Source organism: Triturus cristatus, chromosome 9 (genome assembly GCF_964204655.1).
Source record: "Triturus cristatus chromosome 9, aTriCri1.1, whole genome shotgun sequence".
Lineage (NCBI taxonomy): Eukaryota > Metazoa > Chordata > Amphibia > Caudata > Salamandridae > Triturus > Triturus cristatus.
In genome coordinates, this window is record NC_140592.1 from 236,375,683 (window position 1) to 236,402,400 (window position 26,718).

At 45.1% G+C, this 26,718-nt stretch overlaps 1 protein-coding gene across 1 annotated transcript in view; it reads left to right on the top strand.

Annotated features, from left to right (window-relative positions):
- The window catches only part of NUP210 (nucleoporin 210), a 451,814-nt gene that overhangs the window by 343,148 nt on the left and 81,948 nt on the right, over positions 1-26,718 (top strand). Inside the window, exon 31 of the mRNA XM_085624815.1 lies at positions 19,931-20,106. Within this exon, the coding sequence (XP_085480941.1) occupies positions 19,931-20,106 (176 nt within the window). The remainder of the gene's footprint in view (positions 1-19,930; positions 20,107-26,718) is intronic.

Here is a 26,718-nt window from a genome sequence, read left to right on the forward strand (position 1 = left end):
ATGGAAAAATGGTTGAATATAGGATAAAGACTTGAAGATTAGTTGGATGTTAGTCAAAATGTACTATTAGTGATGTTCAATTTGGCTCATGGTTAATAAAACCACATTAGAGGTGGGAGAGTGACCATCCTCTTGATCCTATGCTAATTTCATACTTTCACAGAATGTATGGGCAGAAATGCCATGAAATGGTAGGTTCTGTTGATACCTCTTTTTTACAATACATATTTCAGTAGCAATAAAAATTGATAATTGAATACTTTGTTAGACACACAAATGTGATTACATTTAAAATTAGTCAGTCGAAATAATGATACACTTTGTTAGTAAAGTCTTGATAAATGGCCATTTAAGACTTTTAGCCAGTTAGATGATGATTGGCTGTTTTTTAGGAATATTTAAAAATACTATCAGCGATAAAATAAGGTATTTCTAATTTCTGTTAAAATAAACATCAGTTACTGAGCTGGTGAAAATACATGTGAATACATTTGTGCTAAACATAACATTGTGCAACTGGTCTTTGTTCAAAATGGCTTATGTATCTGAAGCCAAGCTATCGGCAGCCAAAGAGTTAACTAGTCACAGGGAGAAAGATGGCTGCCTGCTGAGATCAGGCCTCCGGCTACCTCTTATTGCTGATTGAAGCACTGACCACCACAAAGAATCTATCGAACATATGCCCTCAACTCTAATTTAGACAATATATTTTTATTGCAGCGCAAGTGTAATTTTTTAGCAATGTAGCAAGACAGCAATCAACTGGCACCTCGTTCGCTTTGACCACCTACTATTTTTCCCTTTCTTTTTTTATTCTGTTTTCTTCACCTTCACTCTAGGGAGATACCTGCCATCTTCAAGTAGCCCAACGGGCACACAATCGGAAAGACCCTCTGAACCCTGCATTTTCAGATTTGCAGAGTCAGTCAGGAAAAGTGGCTAAAGCATACCTCCCATAGATGTGAGAGCAGAGAACCTCCGCTATCGAAGATGGCATGATCCATCCTTTTTTAAAGATTTAAATTCCTGCCTCGAGTAATGTACAGAAGCAGGAAGATCTAGAAAATTGTCTTGGATAAAAGGATTTCCACACTCTAGGACTGCAAGAAGGACTTGAGGGCAATGACACATTTGGCTTTGTGGTCCACTTTTTTCACAAAACCTTCCCAGGCCTTTTCAAATGGGATTTAAACTCCCACATTCAAGGGGCTCTTCATTTCCTACTGTAAAAACCAAGTATAATGCTGAACCGAGACGAGGCACTTGCAGTTTGATTCACATAGGCAACATTTTGCTTTGGCAATCTGTGATTTGTCATGTCTCTCAAGTTACATATATGGATAACCTTACATTTTTTATTTGATATGATTTTTACCATACCACATGAACGTCGTTGGTGACAAGAACCTGTGAAGCTAAAAATGTACGATTTCTAAATTACTTCTGTATATCTGAAAAAAAGGTCAGAGAACTACTTGGTACAGGTTGTTTAGTAACTAGATGGTGTGCTACCAGTACTTTGCAGCTTTTACTTTGTGGAATTTTACATCACAGGTAAGTGCATCAGGAGCCTTTACTTCAAGTGTAAAATTTTATGTGTACACTAAAACACACATACTTTTATGATTATATCACTTAAAATTTTAAAGTGATTTATTTCATTATATATGGGTATATGGTTTTAAATTATCTAAATGTTTATAGGGATACTAAAGGTATTTTAGGACATAGGGGTGCTAAGCAGTTTATATGACTCTGGAATGTATTTATGTGTAATAAGGTGGTCTTAGGGTTGAGGAATGGATGTTTTTAGTTTTTTTTTAATTAAATGTATTCTACATTAGTTTATCATCAAAATTTTAATGCCCGTAATTCATTTTAGAAAATGTATAATTAAAATAAAACCAGACAAATCTAAACTGAGTTACCTGTGTGTGTGCATATCTATAGCTACATATATATATATATATATATATATATATATATATATATGTGTATATGTATGTGTGTGTGTGTATATGTGTGTGTGTGCGTATATATATATATATATATATATATATATATATATATATTACCTACTGGCGGTCGCCAGTAGGTAGTTATAGTCAGGACCACGTTTCTATAGGAAATCCGCAACATTCTATTTTGAATAACTTTGGCGCCGGTTGACGAATCCTCGCAAATTTTTCAAAATAGGTGGGGCGCTCCGCTCCGCTCCTACCCTGAAAGTCTCGGGGGGGATTCGTCAAGCGGGGGCTGAGATAAAAGGGGGGTCCCAAAACGCGTTTTTCCCATGCATTTTTCCATAGGACCTTTAGAACGAGCTACAGCCCGAACGGCTGAACAGAATTACTTGAAATTTGGCAGAGAGGTAGTCCTCAGGTCAAGGAAGTGCCTTTTGTAGGTTTGGTGTAAATCTGTTCAGTAGATTCTGAGAAAATAGCCTTTAAATCAATATATATATCTGAGCCAGCTTACGGTGCGCTTACGGTGCGCTTACCGTACGCGTACGGTGGCGTGCGCGAGCGCGATTCTGATTTGCCCTTAGATCTTAGTAAACATTCGAATCGGTCAAAACCAGGAAGCGGCGGCCGCCATTTTCTCTCTCGCACTCTGACAGGGGGTTTGATCAACCAAGTGCAAAAACACGTAAGGGGGCTGTTTACACAGCTCCCAAGCACCTTGCCATGTCGAGGGAGTCCCCAACGACCCCCCAAGTGAAAAAAGGCAATTTTAATTTTTTCGAAAATTTCGCCGATTACGCTTACCGTACGCATACGGTAAGAAATTATATAAAAAAAAAAAATATCCACATTCTCCCTACCCCGTGTGCAAAAGGTGCCCGCAGGGCACCTTTTGTGCATGGCTTATCGAAGCTAATCAAAACATATATTTTACCTGTCACAACGATGCTCATCATATGTCCTCCATGTGCGCACGGTGCGCGAAGCGCATCGTGCGTTCATGGCCCATCTACCGTAATGTGGGCACGCGGTGCGCCAAGCGCACCGCGTGCTCACTGTGCGCGCACGGTGCGCGCATGGAACGAACTGCGTTAAGTGGGCGCGCACGCCACAAATGGCGTAAAGTAACTTAGCATTTAAAAAACCGTACAAATTCACTGAAAAAACCATAGGTTTCACACATGTTATAGTTAGCTGGACATTTTACTGATAAAAAACCAATGAAATTCCCCCGTTATAGTTACTGTAGGCAACTATAACTCACGCGACCGTAATCCTCTGCTGATGACATATGTGTCTTTATGAAAAAAAAATATTTGTAATATATGTATAGCTAAAATTTAATGGAAGAAGACATGGGCAAATAAGTGTCTAAATACAGTATTAGCATCAGCAGAGGATTGCGGTCGCGTGAGTTATAGTTGCCTACAGTAACTCTAACGGGGGAATTTCATTGGTTTTTTATCAGTAAAATATCCAGCTAACTAACATGTGTGAAACCTATGGTTTTTTCAGTGAATATATATATATATATATATATATATATATATATATATATATTACCTACTGGCGGTCGCCAGTAGGTAGTTATAGTTAGGACCCTGTTTCCATAGGAAATCCGCAACATTCTATTTTGAATAACTTTGGCGCCGGTCGACGAATCCTCGCGAATTTCTCAAAATAGGTGGGGCGCTACGCTCCGCTCCTACCCTGAAAGTCTCGGGGGGATTCGTCAAGCGGGGGCTGAGATAAAAGGGGGGTCCCAAAACGCGTTTTTCCCATGCATTTTTCCATAGGACCTTTAGACAGGGCTACAGCCCGAACGGCTGAATAGAATTACTAGAAATTTGGCAGAGAGGTAGTCCTCAGGTCAAGGAAGTGCCTTTTGTATGTTTGGTGTAAATCTGTTCAGTAGATTCTGAGAAAATAGCTTTTAAATCAATATATATATCTGAGCCAGCTTACGGTACGCTTACGGTACGCTTACCGTACGCGTACGGTGGCGTGCGCGAGCGCGATTCTGATTGGCTCTTAGATCTTAGTAAACATTCGAATCGGCCGAAACCAGGAAGCGGCGGCCGCCATTTTCTCTCTCGCACTCTGAGGGGGGGGCTGTAAACAAAGGCAAAAAACATATAAAGGGGCTGTTTAGACAGCGCCCATGCACATAGCCATGTTAGTTGAGTCCTCAAAGATCCCCCAAGGCCAAAAACGGTAAATTTTTATTTTTTGAAAATTTCGCCGATTACGCTTACCGTACGCGTACGGTGCGCTTACGCTAAAAATGTTAATAAAAAAAAAAAAAACACTCTCTGTGCATGGCATATTATTGTCATTACTTACAAATTAAATTTAACAGATTACCTATCACAAGGAAGCGCATAATATGTCCTCCATGTGCGCACGGTGCGTAACGTGGGCACGCGGTGCGCGTAGCGCACTGCGTGCCCACCTTGCGTGTATGGCACTAACTGCGTAAAGTGGGCGCGCGGTGCGCGAAGCGCACCGTGCGCGCACGGAACGAACTGCGTTAAGTGGGCGTGCACGCCACGAATGGCGTAAAGTAACTTAGCATTTAAAAAACCGTACAAATTCACTGAAAAAACCATAGGTTTCACACACGTTATAGTTAGGAATTAGCATTTAAAAAACCTTGCTAATTCAATGAAAAAACCATAGGTTTCACACATGTTATAGTTAGCTGGAAATTTTACTGATAAAAAACCAATGAAATTCCCCCGTTATAGTTACTGTAGGCAACTATAACTCACGCGACCGTAATCCTCTGGTGATGACATATGTGTCTTTATGAAAAAAAAAAATTTGTAAAATATGTATAGCTAAAATTTAATGGAAGAAGACATGGGCAAATAAGTGTCTAAATACAGTATTAGCATCAGCAGAGGATTGCGGTCGCGTGAGTTATAGTTGCCTACAGTAACTATAACGGGGGAATTTCATTGGTTTTTTATCAGTAAAATTTCCAGCTAACTATAACATGTGTGAAACCTATGGTTTTTTCATTGAATATATATATATATATATATATATATATATATATATATATATATATATATATATATATATATATATATATATATATATTTATATACCAACGTCCTGGAACGCCGAAAGTCAGGTACGGACCACACGCGGCAGGTTCAAATAAGTGCATTTTATTCTGGTGATGTTTCATCAACAAGTAATTTTTAAGTGGCAAGTGCCCGGCTTTACGCGTTTCGACCGCGGTCTTGATCACACGACGCTCTGGACCATATTGAATTATTGTATAGTGACAGAGTGAGACTGATCAAAATATGCCCCTCACCCTCAATCAATAGAGCTAAACAACATACTATGCACAGATACATCATAGCTGAAGGATAAACCAAATTGCGTTTTGACCTCAATATTCATTGGTTCACAAACAAGTGTTAGATTAAATCATAACACAATACTAATAGACAATATACACTTAGGTCATACACACTTATTGGAATATTGGAATCGTGAATAATATATATATATATATATATATATATATATATATATATATATATATATATATATATATATATATATATATATATATATATATATATATATATATATATATATATATATATATATATATATATATATATATAAATCTTGTCTCTTTCCCAACAGGGCTCTGCTCTGGGTGCTTTTAAGGGCTATCTCTGCCTTCTTAACCCGTTCGACGCGCATGACGGAACGGTTTCGTCATGCACGTCGGTTGCGCTGTGCGCATGACGGAACCGTTCCGTCATGGCCCCGCCCGCGCACGGAACCTTCAGCGTGGCGCGGAAATCCGCGCCGCGCTGAAGGGGTTAAGGCTGCCTGATAAACCTTCTTTGTTCGAGTCTCCTATTGTACATGGGTCCCTTAAAGGTCTTACTCAGTCAGTCAGGAAAAAACGTTATTTATTACATTTCAGTAACATTAAAGCACATTAATAAGAACTATCATGATAAAATACATTAAAACCGTAAAAGAGCATTACAGTTTTAAAAGTATTCTATATATCACTCGTCCTACATATCCAAAGCATTTTTTGTCTGTAGTTGTTTGACACTAGACTATTAAATGTACAAACCATTCCCAAGAAAGGAGGACAGTGGAACACGGTGCTCATCTCTTACAGTAATCTGTGGCACTGTTAGTTCATAAAATATAAAGATAAAAACAATCTATCCCAAATTCCCACCTTTCCTAATTTTTAGAATCTGCCATACGTAAGATGCCATGGAACAGCAGTCTTACTTCTCTTTTCCCTCCTTTGCCATTCATCATTCTCTGGGGGACCTTAATTTGGTTTGGACTTTTTTGATGTGCACTCCTTTCGAGTCTCTACACAATTGTTCCCTGAGGCTTCTCACCTTGAAAACAGCCTTCCTTGTGGCAAATACATCTGCCTGCAGAGTAAGTGAGCTGCAGGCCTTATCATCTTACCTCTGTCTATCCTGACAAAGTGGTGCTTCAGACTTTCTGTCAAAAGTAATCACTCCTTCTCATGTAGGCCAATCCATCACCTTGCATACTTTTTTGGTTCCTCCATCTCTTTGTAACAAAAAGGAGTTACTCCACCGTCTATTGTTGTTCTACCTGACCGCAACCGTTCCAGGCAGAGCAAAAGCGGACCATCTCCCGATGGGTCATGCTCCGCATCAAAATCTGCTACACACTGGCCAAGAAGCAATCTCCTGAGGGTTTGCATGCACATTCCACCAGAGCTAAAGCGGCCACCACTGTGTTAGTATGCAGAATTCCGGTCCTAGATATCTGCCAGGTGGGAACACAGGCTTCCCTGCACATGTTCACCGAACATTACTGTTTGGACAGTCCAGTCCACAAGGATGAGCACTTTGCCCGTTTGGTCTTGTAATACTTTCTCATTCTAAATTGGTTCGCAGACCTTCCTCCGGGGATGGTATTGTTTGGCTATCTATTCTAGGATAAGAAATCTGTGGTTAAAAGTCTCTATCGGATGGACAAGTTACTTACCTTCAGTAATGCCTTGTCTGTTAGAGACTATATCTATCATCAGATTCCTTACTGACCCACCCATTGTCCCTGCTCAGTGAACAGATTTCTAGGTACAGGGATGCCCCCTTTCAGAGACCCAGATTTGACACACCAGTGTTCAGTGCTCTTCACTTCTGGTGTGGACAGTTGGGAAAAGAAACTAACGTTGGTGCCTCTGGGGGGTGCCTATACAGGTACTGCAACGTCAATTCGGTGCGGACGGAGCCAACAGATGCATGGCTGATCGATGCTCACGAAAAATCTCTTGGGTTCAGTCTGACACCTAGGGGAAATTCTAAAGTAGGGAATCTGTGACTAGATATAGTCTCTACCAGATGAGGTGTTACCGAAGGGAAAGTGAGGTTCGAGGCATATGAGCTGCAAATTACACACTGTGCATAGATCGCCATCTGGTGTTGGGCCCGGATGTTTGCACTTGTTTTTGTCTTGGAAAGTCTTTGGAAGTCACAAGGTATGTGACTCCTCCCTTGGATCATAGTGCGCATGGGCATCGGCTCCATCCTCAGATTGTTTTTTTCCGCCATCGGGCTCGGATGTGTTCTCGCGTTCCAGCTCGGAACCGTTAACAGTTTCTCTTCGACGCGCAATCCTTCCCATCTCGACGGTATTGTTTCGATTGCGTTTCCAACCACACGCGCCCTTCCACTCGAAGTCTTCGATTCCGGTCGTCGACTAAGGCCTTCGGGCCTACCAGGGCCTCCTCTTTGGCCCATGGAAAGGACGCCATTTAAAAAGTGTCCTCGATGTGGGTCGAAGTTTCCCCACACTGACCTACATGAGGTGTGCAACCTCTGCCTCTCATCGGAGCACGAGGCCAGGAACTGTCCAGCTTGTGCCTCCTTCCGCTCCAAAAAGACCCTCCGGGACCGACGCGCTCGAAGAACAATGGCGCGCTCGTCATCTTCGATCCCCGACGACATCTTTCAAGAGGGCGTCGATGTTCCGGAGCAGGGTCGAGTCGAGGAAGCCTTCAAAAGCGCCTCCAAAGGAGACGATTCAGACGTCGAAGACATCACTCCAGCTCAATGGGCCGTGAGTAGACGTCGACCCCGACCCACCCACCCCCTCCACACTGTCGAAAAAGGCTTCGGTACCACCTCCACCCTTGGGCCCAGGTGCACGCCGAGACACTGCTTCCCATGCCCCGCCTTCAGGCCCGGTAAAGAAGCCTGAAAAGCCTTTGGGCGACTCGGGCTCGAGTCAGCCTACTCTCTGTACCGACAAGCCAACTCCGGCACCGAAGAAAAAGGCGTCTTCGACATCCACGCCGACCGCTGCTCCCACATCGAAGCACTCTGCGTTAAAAGTCAGCACCAGCTCTTCAGCACCGACAACACCCTCGGAGCCGACTAAAAGCCACCTACCGAAAGGCCCCGACTCTTCCAAACAGAAAACCTCGGAACCAAAAAAACAGCACCCGGTTCCAACTCCCAAAGACACTTCAAAACTACACGTTTCCAAGCCTAAAACCGCTACCAAGGCGACGCCCAAAAAACTTACGGCACCGAAGCCCTCGGCACCGACGGATCTGTCTCCCACAGATGAACTGTTATGACCAGATCCAACACAAAAGACTTTAATGAAGGATCCTAAGACTGGTCATTTAATGCTCAGTATCAAAAAAAGACCACTACACATGCCTGCGCCTGGTCCACCACCAAAGAAAAGAGACTTTGCCACCTCTCCATTAAGGATTCCTCCTCCTCCTCCTCCTTCTCCTCCTCCTCTCCCACCACACCGCTCTCCCACACCATCACCTACCCCAATAGATGATGATGATGATGATGATAACACATCAGACTATGCAGAGGGAGGTGCGGATGATCAACCCCTTGGGGACCCTACCCCTACTGGCTCCCCTGACCCCTGGGATGATTATAGTGTCTCAGATGTCCCTTACACCCCACAAGACGATATTTATCCCTCCCTGACTCCCCCCCCCCCCCCCTCCCCCTCCAGAGGACAATATCGGGTTCAACCAGCTCCTTCAACAAGCTGCCCAATACCACGGGGTAGCATTGCATACAGAACCAGTAGATGAGGATTTCTTTATGGATACCTTTGACACCACTCAAAGGTCCACCACAACACTGCCCATGCTTAAAGGGGTCAATAAGCACGCAACAGAAATATTTAAAGACCCAGTCAATTCTTGGGTCATTAACCTAAGAATAGAGAAGAAATATAAAGCTGCACCTACGGATCCAGTATACATTAAGGGCCCGCACCACTAGACTCCCTAGTAGTCTCTAACACCAGGAAGAGGGCAAATTCCCAAACGTCAAGTGACGCACCACCACCAGACAAGGAATCCAAACTGCTAGATGCCTCTGGCAAACGCACAGCATCACAGGCAGCAAATATTTGGCGCATTGCTAACACCCAAGCGCTCCTAGCCAGATATGACAGGGCACGTTATGATGAACTTGAGTCCATAATGCAGCACCTCCCTGACAAATACAAAAACCGGGCCAGTGAACTAATCCATGAGGGTAAGACCATCGCCAATACCTCCATTCGCTGTGCCCTAAATGCAGCAGACACCGCTTCAAGGGCAATCAACACCAGTATCCTTTTGCGCAGTCATGCCTGGTTACGGATATCAGGTTTTAAACCAGGGGTACAGAGTTCTATACTCAACCAACCTTTTGATGAGCAACACTTATTTGGGCCCAAAGTAGACGTATCCCTCGAAAAAATGAAAAAGGATACAGACACCACCAAATCTATGGGAGCCTTGCAATCGCAAGCTCCCAGACGATCCTTTCGTCGCTCATCCTTCAGAAGCACCCATCGAGGCTGCTCCTCGGATAGCCCTTCCACCTCTTACAAAGCTCCCGCACAATCCACCTTTGCTAGAGGTTACCAAAGGGGCGGTTACAGGGGGAATAACAGCAAAGGCAGAGGCAAAAATAACAACTCCCGCTCTGCCTCCACACCTACCCCATGACTTCCCTCCACTTCCCCCCAACTATTCCACTCCAGTCGGGGGAAGACTCCACCAATTTCTCCCTGCCTGGATAAACATCACTTCAGACAGGTGGGTCCACAAAATAATTCAATCAGGCTACTGTCTCGAACTAACATCTACCCCCCAAACATCCCTCCCAAACACCGTCCAATGTCACAAGAACATCTGTCACTTTTAAAGCGGGAGGTAATCTCCCTCCTACAAAAAAGTGCAATAGAACTAGTTCCCCTGCACCAACAAAACAAGGGAGTCTACTCCCTCTATTTCCTCATACCAAAAAAGGACAGATCTCTAAGGCCTATTTTAGACCTCCGCCCTCTAAACATATACCTACATTCAGACCATTTCCGCATGGTCACACTTCAGCAGGTCCTCCCTCTGCTTTCTCAGGGCGACTTCCTTGCTACTCTAGACCTCAAGGATGCCTATTTCCACATTCCTGTTCACAGAGCTCACAGAAAATATCTAAGATTTGTAGTGGACGGTCAGCACTATCAATTCAAGGTGCTCCCATTCGGAGTCACCACAGCACCAAGAGTGTTCACCAGGTGTCTAGCAGTAGTGGCAGCACATCTAAGAAGACAAAACATACATGTCTTCCCATACCTAGACAACTGGCTCATAAAAGCCAAATCGTACAATCAGTGTGTACAACACACTCACGCCACTATTCAACAACTTCACAACCTGGGATTCAGAATAAATCACGCCAAGTCCCAGCTCCAACCGTCCCACACGCAACAATACCTCGGTGCCACAATAGACACCTCAAGAGCGCTCAGCTCTTCTCACCAAATTCCAACCGCAACACTCTTCCAGCTTGAGTGTTCATGCAACTCATAGGAATGGTGGCCTCTTGCATATTCATAGTACCTCAGGCAAGACTTCAGATGCGTCCTCTCCAAGAGTGCTTAGCACACCAATGGAACCAGGCTCAAGGTCAGCTAACAGATCTGGTATTGGTAGAAGGTCGTACACATTGCTCTCTGCAGTGGTGGAACACCAAGAACCTTTCCAAAGGGCGACCGTTCCTTGAGCCAGTTCCTCAAATAGTCATGACAGCGGACGCATCGCTCTCCAGCTGGGGCGCTCACCTACTACATCACACCATGCAGGGCAGGTGGACACCTCAACAAAAACTACTCCACATCAACCATTTGGAGTTACTAGCCATCTTCCTAGCCCTAAAAGCATTTCAAAAACATATATCAGGCAAGACTGTCTTAGTCCACACCGACAACATGACAGCCATGTATTACATCCAGAAACAAGGCGGGACACACTCTCTGCAGCTCTCTCACCTTGCACAGAGCATATGGAGGTGGGCTATACCTCAGAAATTTTTTCTCCTAGCCCAACATGTCCCGGGAGTCCAAAACACAATAGCCGACCTCTCGAGTCGTCAAACAGAACAAATCCACGAGTGGGAACTTCATCCACAAGTTCTTCAACCGTTTTTTCAGACTTGGGGGCAACCACAGATAGACCTCTTAGCCACCCAAGAAAACGCCAAATGCCCAAACTTCGCCGCCAGGTATCCTCACCCCTTGTCCAAAGGCAATGCGATATGGATGAACTGGTCAGGCAGATTTGCGTATGCTTTTCCGCCTCTCCCACTCATTCCACTAGTGGTGCGCAAACTACAGCAACACTCATTAATGCTCATCCTAGTTGCTCCAACTTGGGCCAGACAGCCATGGTACATCACACTGCTGGAACTCTCAGTAGTTCCGCACCACAAACGACACCTCTCTCCACGCCTCTTAACCCAGAACCATTGAGAGATCCAACACCCAGACCCAGCTCAGCTCAACCTAGTGATCTGGCTCCTGAAATCCTAGAATTCGGTTACCTTAACCTTCCTCCTGACTGTATGAACGTCATCAAAGAAGCTAGACGGCCTACCACTAGAGCATGCTATGCAGCCAAATGGAAAAGATTTGTGGTATACTGCCATAACAATAACACTAATCCCCTAGATGCGTCTATCCAACACATCATAGGCTACTTACTACACCTCCAAAGATGCAACCTAGCCTATACCTCCATCAGATTGCATCTGGCATCCATAGCAGCATATCTACAAAATAGACAACACCTCTCACTTTTCAGAGTACCTGTCATAAAGGCCTTTATGGAAGGACTCAGAATAATTCCCCCCAGAGTACCACCTTCCCCTGTGTGGAAATTGAACACCGTTCTCACAAGACTAATGGGACCTCCATTTGAACCTCTACATAAATGTGAGCTACAATTCTTAACATGGAAAACTGCTTTCCTCGTAGCCATTACTTCTCTACGAAGAGTTAGTGAACTACAAGCACTAACCATTCAAGAACCCTTTCTCCAGATGCATCTTAATAAATTTGTTCTCCGGACCAATCCTAAATTCCTCCCTAAAGTAATTTCTCCCTTCCACCTTAATCAATCTGTAGAGCTGCCTGTATTCTTCTCGCAGCCACAAACAGTTGCCGAAAGAGCTCTTCACACCTTAGATGTCAAAAGAGCACTACTATACTACATGGAAAGAACAAAACCCTTTCGTAAGACCAAACAATTATTTGTGTCTTTCTCACCACCACACAAAGGCAACCCCATATCAAAATCTGGGATAGCTAGGTGGATTGCCAAATGCATACAGATTTGTTACCGTAAAGCAAAACGTACATTATCTGTTCCTCCTAATGCCCACTCTACACGAAACATAGGGGCTTCAATGGCATTTTTAATAAACATTCCTTTAGATGATATCTGCAGAGCAGCTACATGGTCTACACCCCACACATTCACTAAACACTACTGAGTTGATGTGCAAACCAAGCAACAGGCTAGTGTGGGCCAGGCTGTACTCAAAACACTATTTCAAACTATTGCAACAGATACTGGTGGTCGCCGCTAGGGGTGGATACTGCTTTACAATCTATGCACAGTGTGTAATCTGCAGCTCATATGCCTCAAACGGAATATGCTACTTACCAGTATGCATCTGTTCTTGGCATGTACAGCTGCAAATCTACACACGCCCACCCGCCTCCCCGGCTACCTTTATCTGTTCCAGTATTATCTTACTTACATACACCACACATCGGCTTCTTTCCTGTTTCTTACTAAGCTCCATCATTTACCTGCTGGCGAAAAACAATCTGAGGATGGAGCCGAAGACCATGTACACTATGATCCAAGGGAGGAGTCGCATACCTCGTGACTTCCAAAGACTTTCCAAGACAAAAACAAGTGCAAACATCCGGGCCCAGCACCAGATGGCGATCTATGCACAGTGTGTAGATCTGCTGCTCTACATGTCAAGAACAGATGCATACTGGTAAGTAGCATATTCCTTGTTCTTTAACGCCAGATGTCCTGGGCTATATCATACACGTAGAAATAAACGCTTTGGGCTGTATTCTTTTACTCTTTAAATGATGCCAAAACATTAATAATTATGACACTACTGTCAACGACAGTGAGTATGTAGATTCTACCATACACTTTGTCGTTAATATGATAATAAAGATGCCTCCTCCCCTAGGCATTCAAATCGACTCGGACCTCTCCATGAACTCGCAGATTGGTTTGGTCACCTCTGCCTGTTTTTTCCAATTTCGGAAACTGTGGAAAATCAGAAGGCTTTTCAGCAGAGAGGCAAGCATCCAAATCGTCATTGCCCTGATCTTATCAAAAATTGATTATGCAAACACAATTTATCCTGGCCTCCCGTGCAACCAGAAACACCATCTGCAGCGGATACAAAATCAAGCAGCCAGAATTATCTATCAATAAGGCAGACGATGTCACGTCAAGCCGCTGCTGAAGGAGCTCCACGGCCTTCCAGTGGAGCAGCGTTCCATGTTTAAAACAGGATGTATACTGTTCAATGCTATACATGGTACTGGTCCTAAGTTTTCATCTTCAAGAATTCATAGATACTCTCCACAGCGCACTCTAAGATCTCTGCATATGAATCTATTGGTGGTTCCTAGATTCAGATGCAAACGGACAGGAGAGTCACGGTTTTCAACACAGAGACCCCAATTTTGGAACACTCTGCCCTCATTGTTGAGACTAGAAACAGATCATATGCACTTTAGGAAGAAGCTGAAGACATGGCGTTTTACTCAAGCTTATAGCTAGACATGTACTTTTCTAAATCGGTGACTCCAAAGAATAACCCAGTGCCAAGAGACCTGTTGGTGAACGTGCACTCTACAGATTTTTAATAGCATAATAATATTGGTGCAAAAACACAGTTTATCCTTGATTTAAATTATGAGCATTTCTTGCAAGTTTCAATAAATATATTACATAAAGCGGAGCGGGACGGCGAAGGGCACAGAAGGCAAAAAGGCACAAAATTAGGGGGCAACGAGTGTTTACAGACGGCAAAGAAGGTTACAGAAATACGGGGGCAGTGATTGGAACAGAAAGCAAAACGGGCACAGGGTTACCGGGGCAACAGAAAGCAAAACGGGCAAAGAGACATGGGGGTGGCGAGGGGAACAGAGGGAAAACCGGGCAGAGAGACACGGGGACAGCGAGGGGAACAGAGAGAAAAAACGGGCACAGAGCAAGTACAGGCAGCGGGGGAGGACAGAGAACAGCAGTTACGGGCACAACAAAGACGGAAAAGTAGTACAGACAATACAGAGAGAACAAGCCTACCCTGAACTTCCTCAACAGCGGCAGCTGGGGCAGACACACAGGCGATGCTGTGCGGAGGGGGAGCGACCTACCAGGTAGGGTCAAGGGTTGCTCTCCTCACCACGCAGCGTCCGGCATATATGGGGAGGTTGGAGGGAGGAGCAGCTGGGTGGTGGGAGCAGCGAATGGGCAGTCAGGGGGCGGGACGCAGCGGCCGGAGCGGGACGACGAAGGGCACAGGAGCCAAAAAGGCACAAAATTAGGGGGCAACGAGTGTTTACAGAAGGCAAAGAAGGTTACAGAAATACGGGGGCAGTGAATGGAACAGAAGGCAAAACGGGCACAATGGGTACAGGGTACCAAAGTAAGGTATAGTGTGCACAGAGTCCAGTGGATCCCCAAAGGCTTACAGAGGTAAAATTACTATTTGTGGAAGTGTGGGCGAGCAGTTAGGCTTTATCAGAGGGTAGTGCTAAGCATTTATTTTAAACACTCAGGCAAGAAATAATGTCACACACTCAAAGACTGAACTCAGACCAATTGTTTGTATCAAAAATATTTCTTTATTCGAGTTTTATTTATAGAACCAAGCAGGACTTGGTACAGGTAAAATAGGATTGTACTTTTCAAGACAGATAGTTAAAAAGCAAGCTGGATGAATAATGACTTCTTTACAGGTTTGTAAAAATATGCAAATACAGTTGTAATTACTTTTGGCTTATGTTTGATTACTTTTCAAGATTCCTTTTTCTACTCCGTGTGATATGCCATGGTAAATTCCATGCAATGTCCATGTACTTCACTAGGTTTACGTTGACAATCTCTTTTTTAACCATTCTCTTCTTTTTTATCCATTCTCTATTTTTGAAATTACATGATTGATGATGTATATACTTGTGTCTATTCTCGCGTATTTGTTTTGACCTGCCTTTGAAATTGCTGTTCAAATTTTGTGATGCACTCATTACTACATATTTTTCACTGTCTCTACCCCTTTCACTGCTCATTGCGCAGCCTTCTCTTTTATCGCTGGCTGTAACCCCTCTCCGTATTATCTTCCAGTCTCTCCTCTCTTTCTACTCTGACTCTCCTAAGATGGCGCCGGTCTTACACGTTCTAGCCCTCCACACACGTTCACGGTATGTAAACCCGTGCACTTCACTGCCGCTTCGTCACTCGGATCAGTTAACCTGAGGACCCAGCATTATTCTGGTAAGCGTGTGCTCCCTCCCTCTCCCCCATTACCTCGACTGCCCCGTTCACTGGTATCGTCCTCTAATTTTGAGTAATTTCCCTTCCAGTGCATTGTCACTTTGCCACGAACAATTACTCCGTCCGTGTTGGATTCTCAACCATTGGACCTCAGCCCCGTTCTGGTTCATCCAAGGTACCTTGTTTTCCCTCACTAACCGGCTACACTTAATTTTCTCACAACCTTTTCACTAATGCAACGTTTTTTAATTGCAGAAATCATTGCGCTCTGCTATCTCCACCATCTCACGGTTCCAACGCGCCAATTATTTTCGCAGCGTTGTTCCGTTTAATCTTACGGATCCCTGAACAGGGTGAGCGCTTTTTTGCTGCTCTCCGTTATCATGCCTTATTTTAGCCCACAATTCACCAGCCGTTCGTAAGCACCCATAATGCTTGCTCCTTTCCGCTGTTCTCACGCCGCTACACCATCCATCATCCTAGCAATTGGAGCACTTGTTCCCTTCATTCACGCTTCCTTGCTGAACCTATGTTCGCAATTATTCGTAGGCACCTGTTAAGTGGCCACTTCGCGATCTCATCTATCGTACAATCGCTTAGAACATACGTTCCCCACACGCACATCACCCGCGCATTCCTTAATCACTAATTCCTCTTACTAGACGCATGCTCACACATTAGCATGTAATAAGGCACCTTTTGATATCGTTGTTGCGTAATTACCGCTTTTAATAACCTCTTTTTTCATCTCTCAATCACCGCTTATCTTTTCCTTTATATCAACCCTTTCTTGTTTTTTTTCACAGGCAATTTCCTATAATCAGGCTAGCACACATTTATGTCCTGATGATGATCCTAGTATCTTTGTGACAGGATCGAAACGTCGTCGACCCTAACTAAACAACATGCACATTAATCCATTGTGTAAAAAAGTGCAATTGTTGTTGTGTAAAAGCTTTAAACATTGGATAATGTAAACAAGCTCTTTTGTCTTGCCAGAAATGTCCTTGTGTGTTTTGTGATGTTATTTTTCCTATTGGATACAGGATTGTGTCCCACTATTAGTATGTTGTTCTATATGTGAAACCTTCATTGAAGAATTAAACGGTTTGTCTGGCTGGACATCCATAATATAGTATCGATTCTGAACTATATTTATTCTACCTTTATTCAAATCATTTAAGGACCACTGTCTCTTATAATTAACTATCACCCAAGGTCCTTGATTACCTTTCGGGTTCCCTTGTCCCTTTTCAAATATAGATATCACACTGGGACATTTCCTGGATAAAAGGTAAGTAAGTCAGTTTTTCTTAAAACAGTTTCTTTATTTTCATACACTTTTCAACTACACACTTTTCCCACAGAAAATGCAATTCTATGGGAGAAAATCAGGTTATCGGTTTGAAGGTGGGTAATCGGTCCTAGGAGTTGGGTTTCTGGGTTAGAACCAGGGTTCCTCCAGGGTCTAGTATGCACTCAAACAACACTCTCAGAGGCACTAGGGCCGCCGAATGCAGAGTGCTGAGGCCCAATGTTATCTAGTGAGGGTTAGGGGGGCTCTGGTTGGTGGCTGCTCATGGGCACGCCACTTAGATGTGGGAGCAAAGGTCCTAGCGTTTAGGTCAGGGCAAAGATAGCACACAAGGTGCTCCCACAGAGGCAAAGGGGCAGGAGGGTGTTGGATCGACATTGGGAGCCCTGTTGGTTTGAATGGGGAAGCTCTGAGCAGAACAAACACTGCAGGCTTAGGCACAAAGATCTTCTGGAGCAAACACTGGTTGGAGAGGTAAGTTGGGAGGTTGATGGATGCGCGGACACCGTCGGTTGGGCCACCTAAGGCCTTGTGGCATCAGGTGTGGGGGTGTCTTTTGGCATCGGGTTTTCCTTACCGGCTCCGGTCGGGGGATCCTCCAGATGGAGACTGCAGCCGTCGTCGGGAGACTCTAGGAGGTCAGGGATCACCAGATCTCAGGTCCGGATCACTGGGGAGACCTCCTCGTGGTGTTGGGCCACTCTAACTCGGGCTGTAGGCGTCGGGTGCAGAGTGGTGTAGACTCGCGGATTTGGCCTGAGCTAGAGTCTATTGGTGAGCAAATACAGTACTCCCGGGAGACGAGGTCTTTTTAGGAAAGGAGGACAGGTCTCCCGGGTTGTGGGGGGCTGCTGGCTGCAGGTCACACCGGGATTTTGCTGGAGCAGGTCAAGGTCGGGACAGGCCGGTAGGACTGGGGCCAAGTCAGTTGGTGTCCTCCTCCTCTTCATTCAGCACGGCTCTTCGGTCCTTCTTCTTTCTTGGCTGAGGAGGCATGGTTCGGGGTTGCCCCTAAATACTAAATTTAGGGGCGTTTCAGGTAGGCACAGGTTGGGACCAATGGGTCCCTTCCTTGGTGTGGGTACATCCCCAATAATGCCCCCCTCCCTATAGTGGGAGGGGGGCATAAGCCTCACTCTGGTTGGCTGGGTCCCCCCATCTTCAAGATGGTGGGGACTGAGAGTTGTGCTTTGCCTGACCTCCCCCACCTGAGGGGTGGGGTTGGCAAAGGAGGGCACATCTCTCCTCATGTCTTGGTTTTCGTGCCGATTCTCCCACCCAAAGTGGGGATCAGAACCAGTGGGTGCCAGTTGCTGGGAGCAGCAAATGGCTGGGTCAGCTCACAAAGGCGGCAAGCCTTTGAAGCTACCCCTTTGTGAACCCTGCCCATCCTAGAGGAGGAGGCTAGGCACGTCTGCCCAGGATGTCCTCTGTTTCAGGACTCCGAGAGCGGGAGGCTCTCGACCCAGTGGTCCAGAAACATGTCTAGGGGTAGCAGCTGGCGAGCTAGATTCAGGTCGTGTTTCAGGGGGCATCTCTAAGATGCCCTCTGAGTGCATTTGGCATAAATCCCACACTGGCATCAGTGTAGATTTAACCCCTTCCATGCTGCGGACGGACCCCGGCCATCCGATGTCACGGTGGGCATGTGCTGAGGACGGCCGGGGGTCGTCCGAATCCCGCCCACTCTTTATTTCGCCCGCACAGCGGAAAAATTCACGCAGCTCACAAGGGGTTAATGTGCTAAGAAGTTTGATATCAAACTTCCCAGATTTCAGTAAAGCCATCATGGTGCTGTGGAGTTCGTAATGACAAACTCCCAGACCATATACTCTTTATGGCCTTACTGCACTTACAATGTCTAAGAATGGACGTAGACACTGTAGGGGTACAGGGCTCATGCACCTGTATCCTCACCAGTGTTATAGTGCACCCAGCTAGAGGGGTGGCTTACCTATGCCATAGGCAGTGGATTGAAGGCATGACACGCAGGGTTGTGTGCCATGTTGACTCTTCATTTGCTCTGCACCAAAACACACATCCTGCAATGGCAGTGTGTGTGTATTAGTGTACAGGGCCTCTACGGGTGACACAATATGTGCTGCAGCCTTTAGAGGCCTTCCCTGGTCATAGTGCCCTGGGTACCTATGGTACCTTTTGCAAGGGACTTACATGTGGCCAGAGACTTGCCAATTGGGTTTGCAACAGTACAGGTTTGAGGAAAGGATATAGGCCCTGAGTACCTGATTGGCAGGAACCCATGGCACACTTAGTCAAAGAGCATCAACATCAGGGGCACTTTCCTACAACCGCTTTCAGCAGGATATTGATAACACATCATAATGTCACAATTTATACTAGTTTACACAATTTTTGATATAGAATTTAATTACTAAACCTTGTAGAATACTAAATAAACATTTATATTTTAATGTGGAATGATTCATTTAAAACATTCTAGTCTAAAAAGGGGGTGATTCTTGCATAGCTGCAGTAAAGGACTAGGAAATTGTGACAAATGTCCCAATTAAGCATTGAATATTTTTCAGTTGTGATTGTTCGAATACAAAATCTTGCTTTATGTAAATATCTACATGGCGCGTTTTTCACTTTTCAGCTTATTTAATGAATTGCATCTATGCAGCACAAAAGCAATATTCCTACCTATTTGATAATAGTGGCATTATGGTTTTGTGATAAATCGTATACCTTTGTTTATCTGACGTACAGAGCAGTAGTAATGCATTTGCTTTTATTATGCAGGTGTCTCCTGTTTCATACCTGAGAATATCAACAAGTCCTATACTGCGTTCCCGAAATAAAGATGCTTTACAAGCTATTCCGCTGGGTATGACTTTGACCTTCACAGTTCATTTCCATGACAACGCCGGTGATTCATTCCATTCACAAAATTCAATGCTCAGCTTTGCAACTAACAGGTAACTTGGCAACACAACTTTTTAATGAAGTTGCCTTTTCAGCTAAATTGACACACTTAGGTAATACTTAACCATCTGTTTTGAAATCTTTACATTTTGAGTTTCTTGACAATTTCCTGCATCTACAAAGTTCTTTTAACATCATAACATAGAATACATAGCTACATCGCAAGACATCTCTTAAGATTTATTTTTAACAGATGTGCATAAATGGTGTGATCGTAATTAGCTTTTGCCATTCCCTGTGACAGCTGTGAATAGCGGGCCTGCATAATAGGTTTTAACAATATTTTCATCCTATGTCACTTTATTTGGCACTGGAAAGGGAAAGATTATCTGATCTGACCTGAGCCAGCATGCACAATTTAATGGCATGCTCAGTGCTTTCCCGAAATACATTTTTGGGTGAAAACACAACCCAAATCTCCATCGACTTGTTATCCTCATTCTTTGCCCCTTTTCATATTGCTTGAATGGAGTCCTACTCTCTACAGCCTTTTCACTGCATGTAATTTTAAGATATCATCATGTGCCTGGAGCTGCTTTAGCCGCACATTTGTAAAAGCATGTCCAGTTTTAGGAAGAAATGATAGTCCAATGCTATGTAAGAAGAAATTCTTTCTTGGGTGCTTTCTCGAGGCATCATTTAGATAGTCAACGTTCCAGGCAGTGGTAAATTACATTGTGACGACTCGTCAGCAAATAAAGTTGTTTTGTTGTATTCGTAACCTACCATAGTTGAATATTTCCATACATGAACTTGTACTGGATGAGTGCAACCAGAGAAGGCGAAGCAGACTCTTTCCTGACCCTGAGCTGTAACCGTGAAGCATTGCCATTCTGTAAACTTTGACTTGCTTAAATTAAGCATTGAGAAAGCTCATTAGTAGTTTGTCACATCAAATTATGTCAGCTGTTAAGCAAGATTTAGGATAAATTAAGATTTGCTTCTTATGTTGAATTGGGACCTTCTTAAATATGAAACTTCTAGTGGTGTGTCAGCACTGCTACATTTCAACATTCCGTGATTAACTGAATTGTAGGTTCACACCCTGACTTTTGAACTTATGTTTTGTTCTTAGATAGTGCCTGTTTTGTGACCTTTGATTCTGATTCCATAGTTTTGCTTTGCTTTTAACCGTTAATGCAACATATATGCAAAACACACATGTAAAGGGATATGCACAAAGGGTTTTATAAGTTATTATTATTAAGGGGTAGAAGAGCTATTTTCAATTTGCAGTGGAATATGTATGCCCAGTTTTAACACTAAAACAACAAATGAGCACAGGAGTATATTCAGAGGATATCCCATTGAAATATAGCTGCACTTCTTCATTATCCTCTTCTCTACGTTCCCCTTCCTGTGACCTCTAAGTCCCTTGAGTTGTGAGGCCTGACCCTGGGTCCACTCTGCACTTCCCTGATTTTTTCCAGTGCTGGAGCGAACTCCGCCAGCTGAAGGAATTTTATTATGCCCATACGCGTCCTCTTTTGGCCGCCCGACCCCTCTGGAGTGCCTTTAGGTTCCACGGGCATAGGAGGTCACCTACTGGGACGACGCCAGCAGGTTCGCCATCAGTGCCATTCAGGCCCCAAGGATTCCTCACTGGATTCAGAGCGGAGGTGCTGGGGAGACCAAGACCTTCCTTGGCGCCCGCTCCAGTGCCACCATCCCTATTGTCTCTTCTGACTCTGACTCGGAACGGTGTCGTCTGACGCTGCGCATCGTTCCTGGAGCAGAGCCAGTGCCATATTTGGTGGATAGGCCTGGTGAGGGAGACGTTTAGGAGGGGACTATAGATCCTTTTGGAGAAGACCCATTTGAGGAGTACAACTGGTATGAGGAACTGGATGAGGCCAGTATGTTGTACACCTCACGTGAAACCTCTTTTGCAGTGGTGGTGCGCAGGGCAACTGAGGTCCTGGACCTTAACATACTCTCAGTGGCACTCAAGACTAATGTCTTGGCAGATGTGCTGCAGCTGGAATTTACCCCCTCAGAACCCTTACTCCCATTGTTTGAAACCTTTACAGATGTCCTTTTATAGGATGATTGCCTGCTACTATCGCCCCCTCCTCGGGATCCCAGTTTCCTTACCCAGCTCCTGACCCCAGAGAGCTTTGTTGTCGAACCCTCCTCATCCCACATTCACCCTGACTCATTCCCTACCACCCCACTGGAGAGGGGATCCATGAGGCTGGGCAGCTTTAGTAAAGGAAAGATCTCCTCCACAAACCTGGCTCTGCGGTCGTAAGCGACCGATGCCTATTGGGCCGTTATTTCCAAACACTATGGAATTCAGTTGTCCAAGTGCTTCATATGGCCCTGGGAGAGGTCCAATCCACTCTCTCTTAGGTGGTTGCTGATGGAAGAGATGCTGCAGAGTTCTTCATCAGATGTGGACTTGACACAGCCAACTCGCTAGGTAGAGCAATTTCATTGTCAGAAGACTTTCGGAACCACGCCTGGCTGAGAACATTTGTTTTTTCCTGGGATATGTCCCGCCTTCCCTCATGGTTATGCCCTTTGATGGCTTTCCCCTCATTGAATACAAGGTGGATTCAGCACTGGACCAATTCAAAGACAGTAGGGCTACAGCCAGGTCCTTGGGCTTGTCTATGGCTCCTCGTCAGCCCCAGCAGGCTTCCCAGCATTTTCATGATCGAGGGTGCAGGTGCCGGAGACCATGTGGGACAGATGGCCAGTGGTCAAGTTAGCCCACCACCTCCCCCGGTGCAGTTGCTGGCTTCAAACCTCTTTAGTCCTCCCTCAGACGATCCTGGGCACCAAGTGGGGGAGGTCATGGTGTTTCCAGTGGGAGGCAGGATACGCCATCAACTCCTTCACTGGTGGTTAGTAACATCAGTCTGTTGGGTTCTCTAGATAGTTCAAAGGAGCTGCTCCCTCCCCTTTGTGACACCCCCTCCACCCATGCCACCCAGTCACCATTGGCTTACAGACCATCTCTCCTTGCTCCGTCAAGAAGTACATGCTCTCTTGGCTGAGGGAGCCAGAGAGAGGATGTCTGCATCAGAAGTAGGTTGTGGTTGTTATTCTTGCTAGTTTTGGGTGCCAAAAAAGGATGAAGGACTTGATCCTATCCTGGATCGTTGCCTTCTCTACCTCTTCTTGAAGAAGGAGAAATTCGAAAAGCTCTATCTTGCCTAAATTTTGTCTGCCCTAGATCCAGGAGACTGTATTGAAGTGTTGTACCAGGGCACATTTCCACATCCCCATCCTGTCAGCCCGCAGACACTCTGGAGTTCACGGTGGGCCATGAGCACTTTCAATTTGGGTGCTACCTTTCAACCATACCAGTACCCCTCAGTGTTCACCAAAGTGATGGCGGTGGTCACAGCTCCTCTGCGGAGGTTGGAGATTTCAGTCTTCCCCTACCTCGATGACTGGTTTTTGAAGGCTGGCTCACCCACCTTCAGACTTCCATGTACCTCCTGCACTCGCTGGGGTTCTCTATCAACATGGCGCAGTCACACCTGATTTCCTTACAGAAGCTCCCTTTCATCGAGCTGTTACAGACAGATGTATGATGCAACAACGAAACCTTTCACACCGATGGCTTTTTCAATGAAAGTGAAACGACGAGGATGGCAAGACCACTCCAGTTTCTTAGTCGAAAACCAATATCGTGCTGTCACCTAGGGAAACTTTTCAAATACTGCAACGACGAATGTCATTTTTACGCATACTTTTACTTCGATTACCATTACAACGCCAATTTGTAATAAACAGCATAAAATGTTCGCATGGCATGTAAAAAAATATACTTTTCACTTACCATTTTGCGTGTGAGAAATTTGGTGGTATGCCAATCAACTTAACCTTCGGGAAAGAAACTGTTCATACCCCAGGGGTATTAATGAGGCAGTGTCTTATCGGATGTTGAGAAATCGGCTTTCTTTACTAACTTGCGAATATTCAGTTATGCCAGCAAATATTACCACAGCTGTGTGCCACTCTATTGAGGCGTAAAGTAGGTGTGGCTAAGCTACATTACCTTCTTGCGTCACGTCATTATCAAAATGGGGTAACTGTGATTGTATGACTTGCCTGTTTATTCACTTCCTAGCAAGAGCCTGAAGGGCGCAGTGCTTGCTGGGAGAAAAGAAAGTAACTTGAACGAACTGGAGTGTCCTCCAGAGCAATATTTCTACACCTCAGTAGAGTAGAGGACAGCTGTGGCAATACGTGCTGCCATTACTACAAATATTCACAAGTTCAAAAGAAACACGATTTCTCAACCACTGATGAGACAGTGCGCTCTTTAATGCCCTGGGCTATGTACAGTTTCTTTTTGCTACTGTCAACTGTCTAGTTCTGCGCATTCTGTGAAAACGACAGGTGCGTCTCAATATCAATATTCTAAAATATAATATGTGTATTATAAAATATCCTGCATTAAATCCTTGTCCTTGCGTGAATTTTGTGGCGAAGATTAGCATTGTCAACTATAAATTTTGTTGAAGTGACATGCATTATGATGCTTTCCGTAGTAGTGAATAATTTGAAATAAAGACGGGCATAGTAATGACTCCGTCGTGGTGCTTGTTTCGTAGTAAAGGCTTTTTGCTGTAAAGCCTTTCTTTAAAAGGAGGTTTCCCATTCCAGACATGGTGCAGTTTCGTCTTCTATCCTCCTGAGCGGCGAGTCCAGGATATTCAGGCTATGATACTGATGTTTGTGCCTCTATCCTGTATTTCTGTGAGACTGAATCGGTCATGTCCTCCTGCATCCTGCTGGTGACACAGGCCCACTGGCATATGCAGGCTCTGCAGTGAGTCTTAAAGGCACAGTGGAAGCAGCATCAAGGAAATCTCTGACGTGGTCCAGATCTCGGAGGTAACTGCAAAAGACCTGCAGTGGTGGCTAACAAACCACGATTGAGTCAATGGCAGACCCCTTCCCCTTCTCCCACCAGATCTAACAGTGGTGACCGCTGTATCTCTCCTGGGTTGGTCATTTGGGAGAGGTGGAGATCAGAGGATGCTGGTTTCCGGTGGAGTCTGAGCTGCACATAAACCTATTGGAGCTTCGGGCAATTTGCCTGGTGTTAAAACCCGTACTTCTCTGATCAAGAGAAGGCTGGTGCAGGTGTTCAGTCAAAACCACCACCATGTTGTGCTGCAACAAACACGGTGGAGTGGGATCGTAGACCTTTTGTCAAGAGGCTCTGCACCTCTGGAGTAACTGGAACATCACAGCATTTCCCTGGCGGGGGACTAGCAGATCATGAATGGCATCTCCACCCAGAGGTGTAGTGCAAGGTCGCTTTCAGCAGTGGGGAGAGCCTTGGTTAGATTTGATCACCACCTCAGAGAACGTGCAATGTCGCAGTTCTGCGTGCTGGAGTTTATAAGGCAACACTCGGAGACACTTTGTCTTGAGTGGAGCTCCGGCCTTCTGTACGCCTTTCTGCCAATACCACTACTGCCCAGAGTTCTTAAGAAGATCAGGAACGACCAGCACCAAGTCATTCTTGTTACTCTGGATTGGACACGGAATGTCTGGTATCCTGAGCTGTTGAGCCTTACCATCCATATTACAGTCAGACTGCCTCTTTGGGAAGATCTTCTGTTGCAGCAACACAGCAGGATTCAGCACCTGAACCTGCACACACTCCACCTACGTGCGTTGAGTTTAAGGGGCAACAGTGGATAGCTTTGGATCTTCCTTCCGAAGTCTGTGATGTTATTTTGGCAGCCAGGCGTCCCTCCACCGATTCAGTGTATGCCTGCCATTGGGAGAAATTTGTGCCATGGTAGTCATCAATGTTGACCCTCTATATAGATATATATATCTCTCTCACAAGTACTCTTGTTTGCTTTGTCTTTGGCCCAGTAGGGCTCTGCTTTGAGCACAATTAAGGTTTACCTGTCCACCATCTTTGCGTTTCTGCAGTTGCCGGACCAACCTTCTTTCTTTAAGTCACCTGTTCTGGCTAGGCTCTGTAAAGGCCTGCAACATACTTTCCCACCTAGGCCCTTCATCATAACTCAGTGGGACCTCCTCTTGGTCCTCACCTTTCATGTGTGCACCATTTAAGCCTCTGACCAATTGCTCTGTTAAGCTATTTACCATCAAAACTGCCTTGTTAATGGCCATAACAATGGTTGGGGGGGGGGGGGTTCAGAGAACTGCAAGCGCCCTCTGCGCAGCCTCTTTACACCACCTGTTTTCCAAACAAGCTTGTTCTCTGAGCCCTTGCCCCCTTTCTTCCAAATGTTGTGACTCCTTTACTTGACGGCCAGAACATCACCCTGCCTACTTTCTGTGCCTCACCTCATCCTTCCAAAGAAGTAGAGACACTCCGCCTCCTGGACCCAAAAGAGCGTTCTTGTTCTCCCTTGACCATACAAGAGAATTCCAGGTGGACAATCAACTCTTCATGGGCTTTGTGGGAGCAAACAAAGGCCAAGAAACAGCCCCCAGAGGGCTTGCGGTCTCACTGTACCAGAGCCAAGGCTGCGACTACTGTGTGAGCATGCGGCATTCCTATCCTGGACATCTGTCAAGCAGCGACATGGGCATTGCTGCACTCATTCACAAAAGATTACTGCCAGGACAGTCAGGTGTTTAGTGAGTGGCACTTC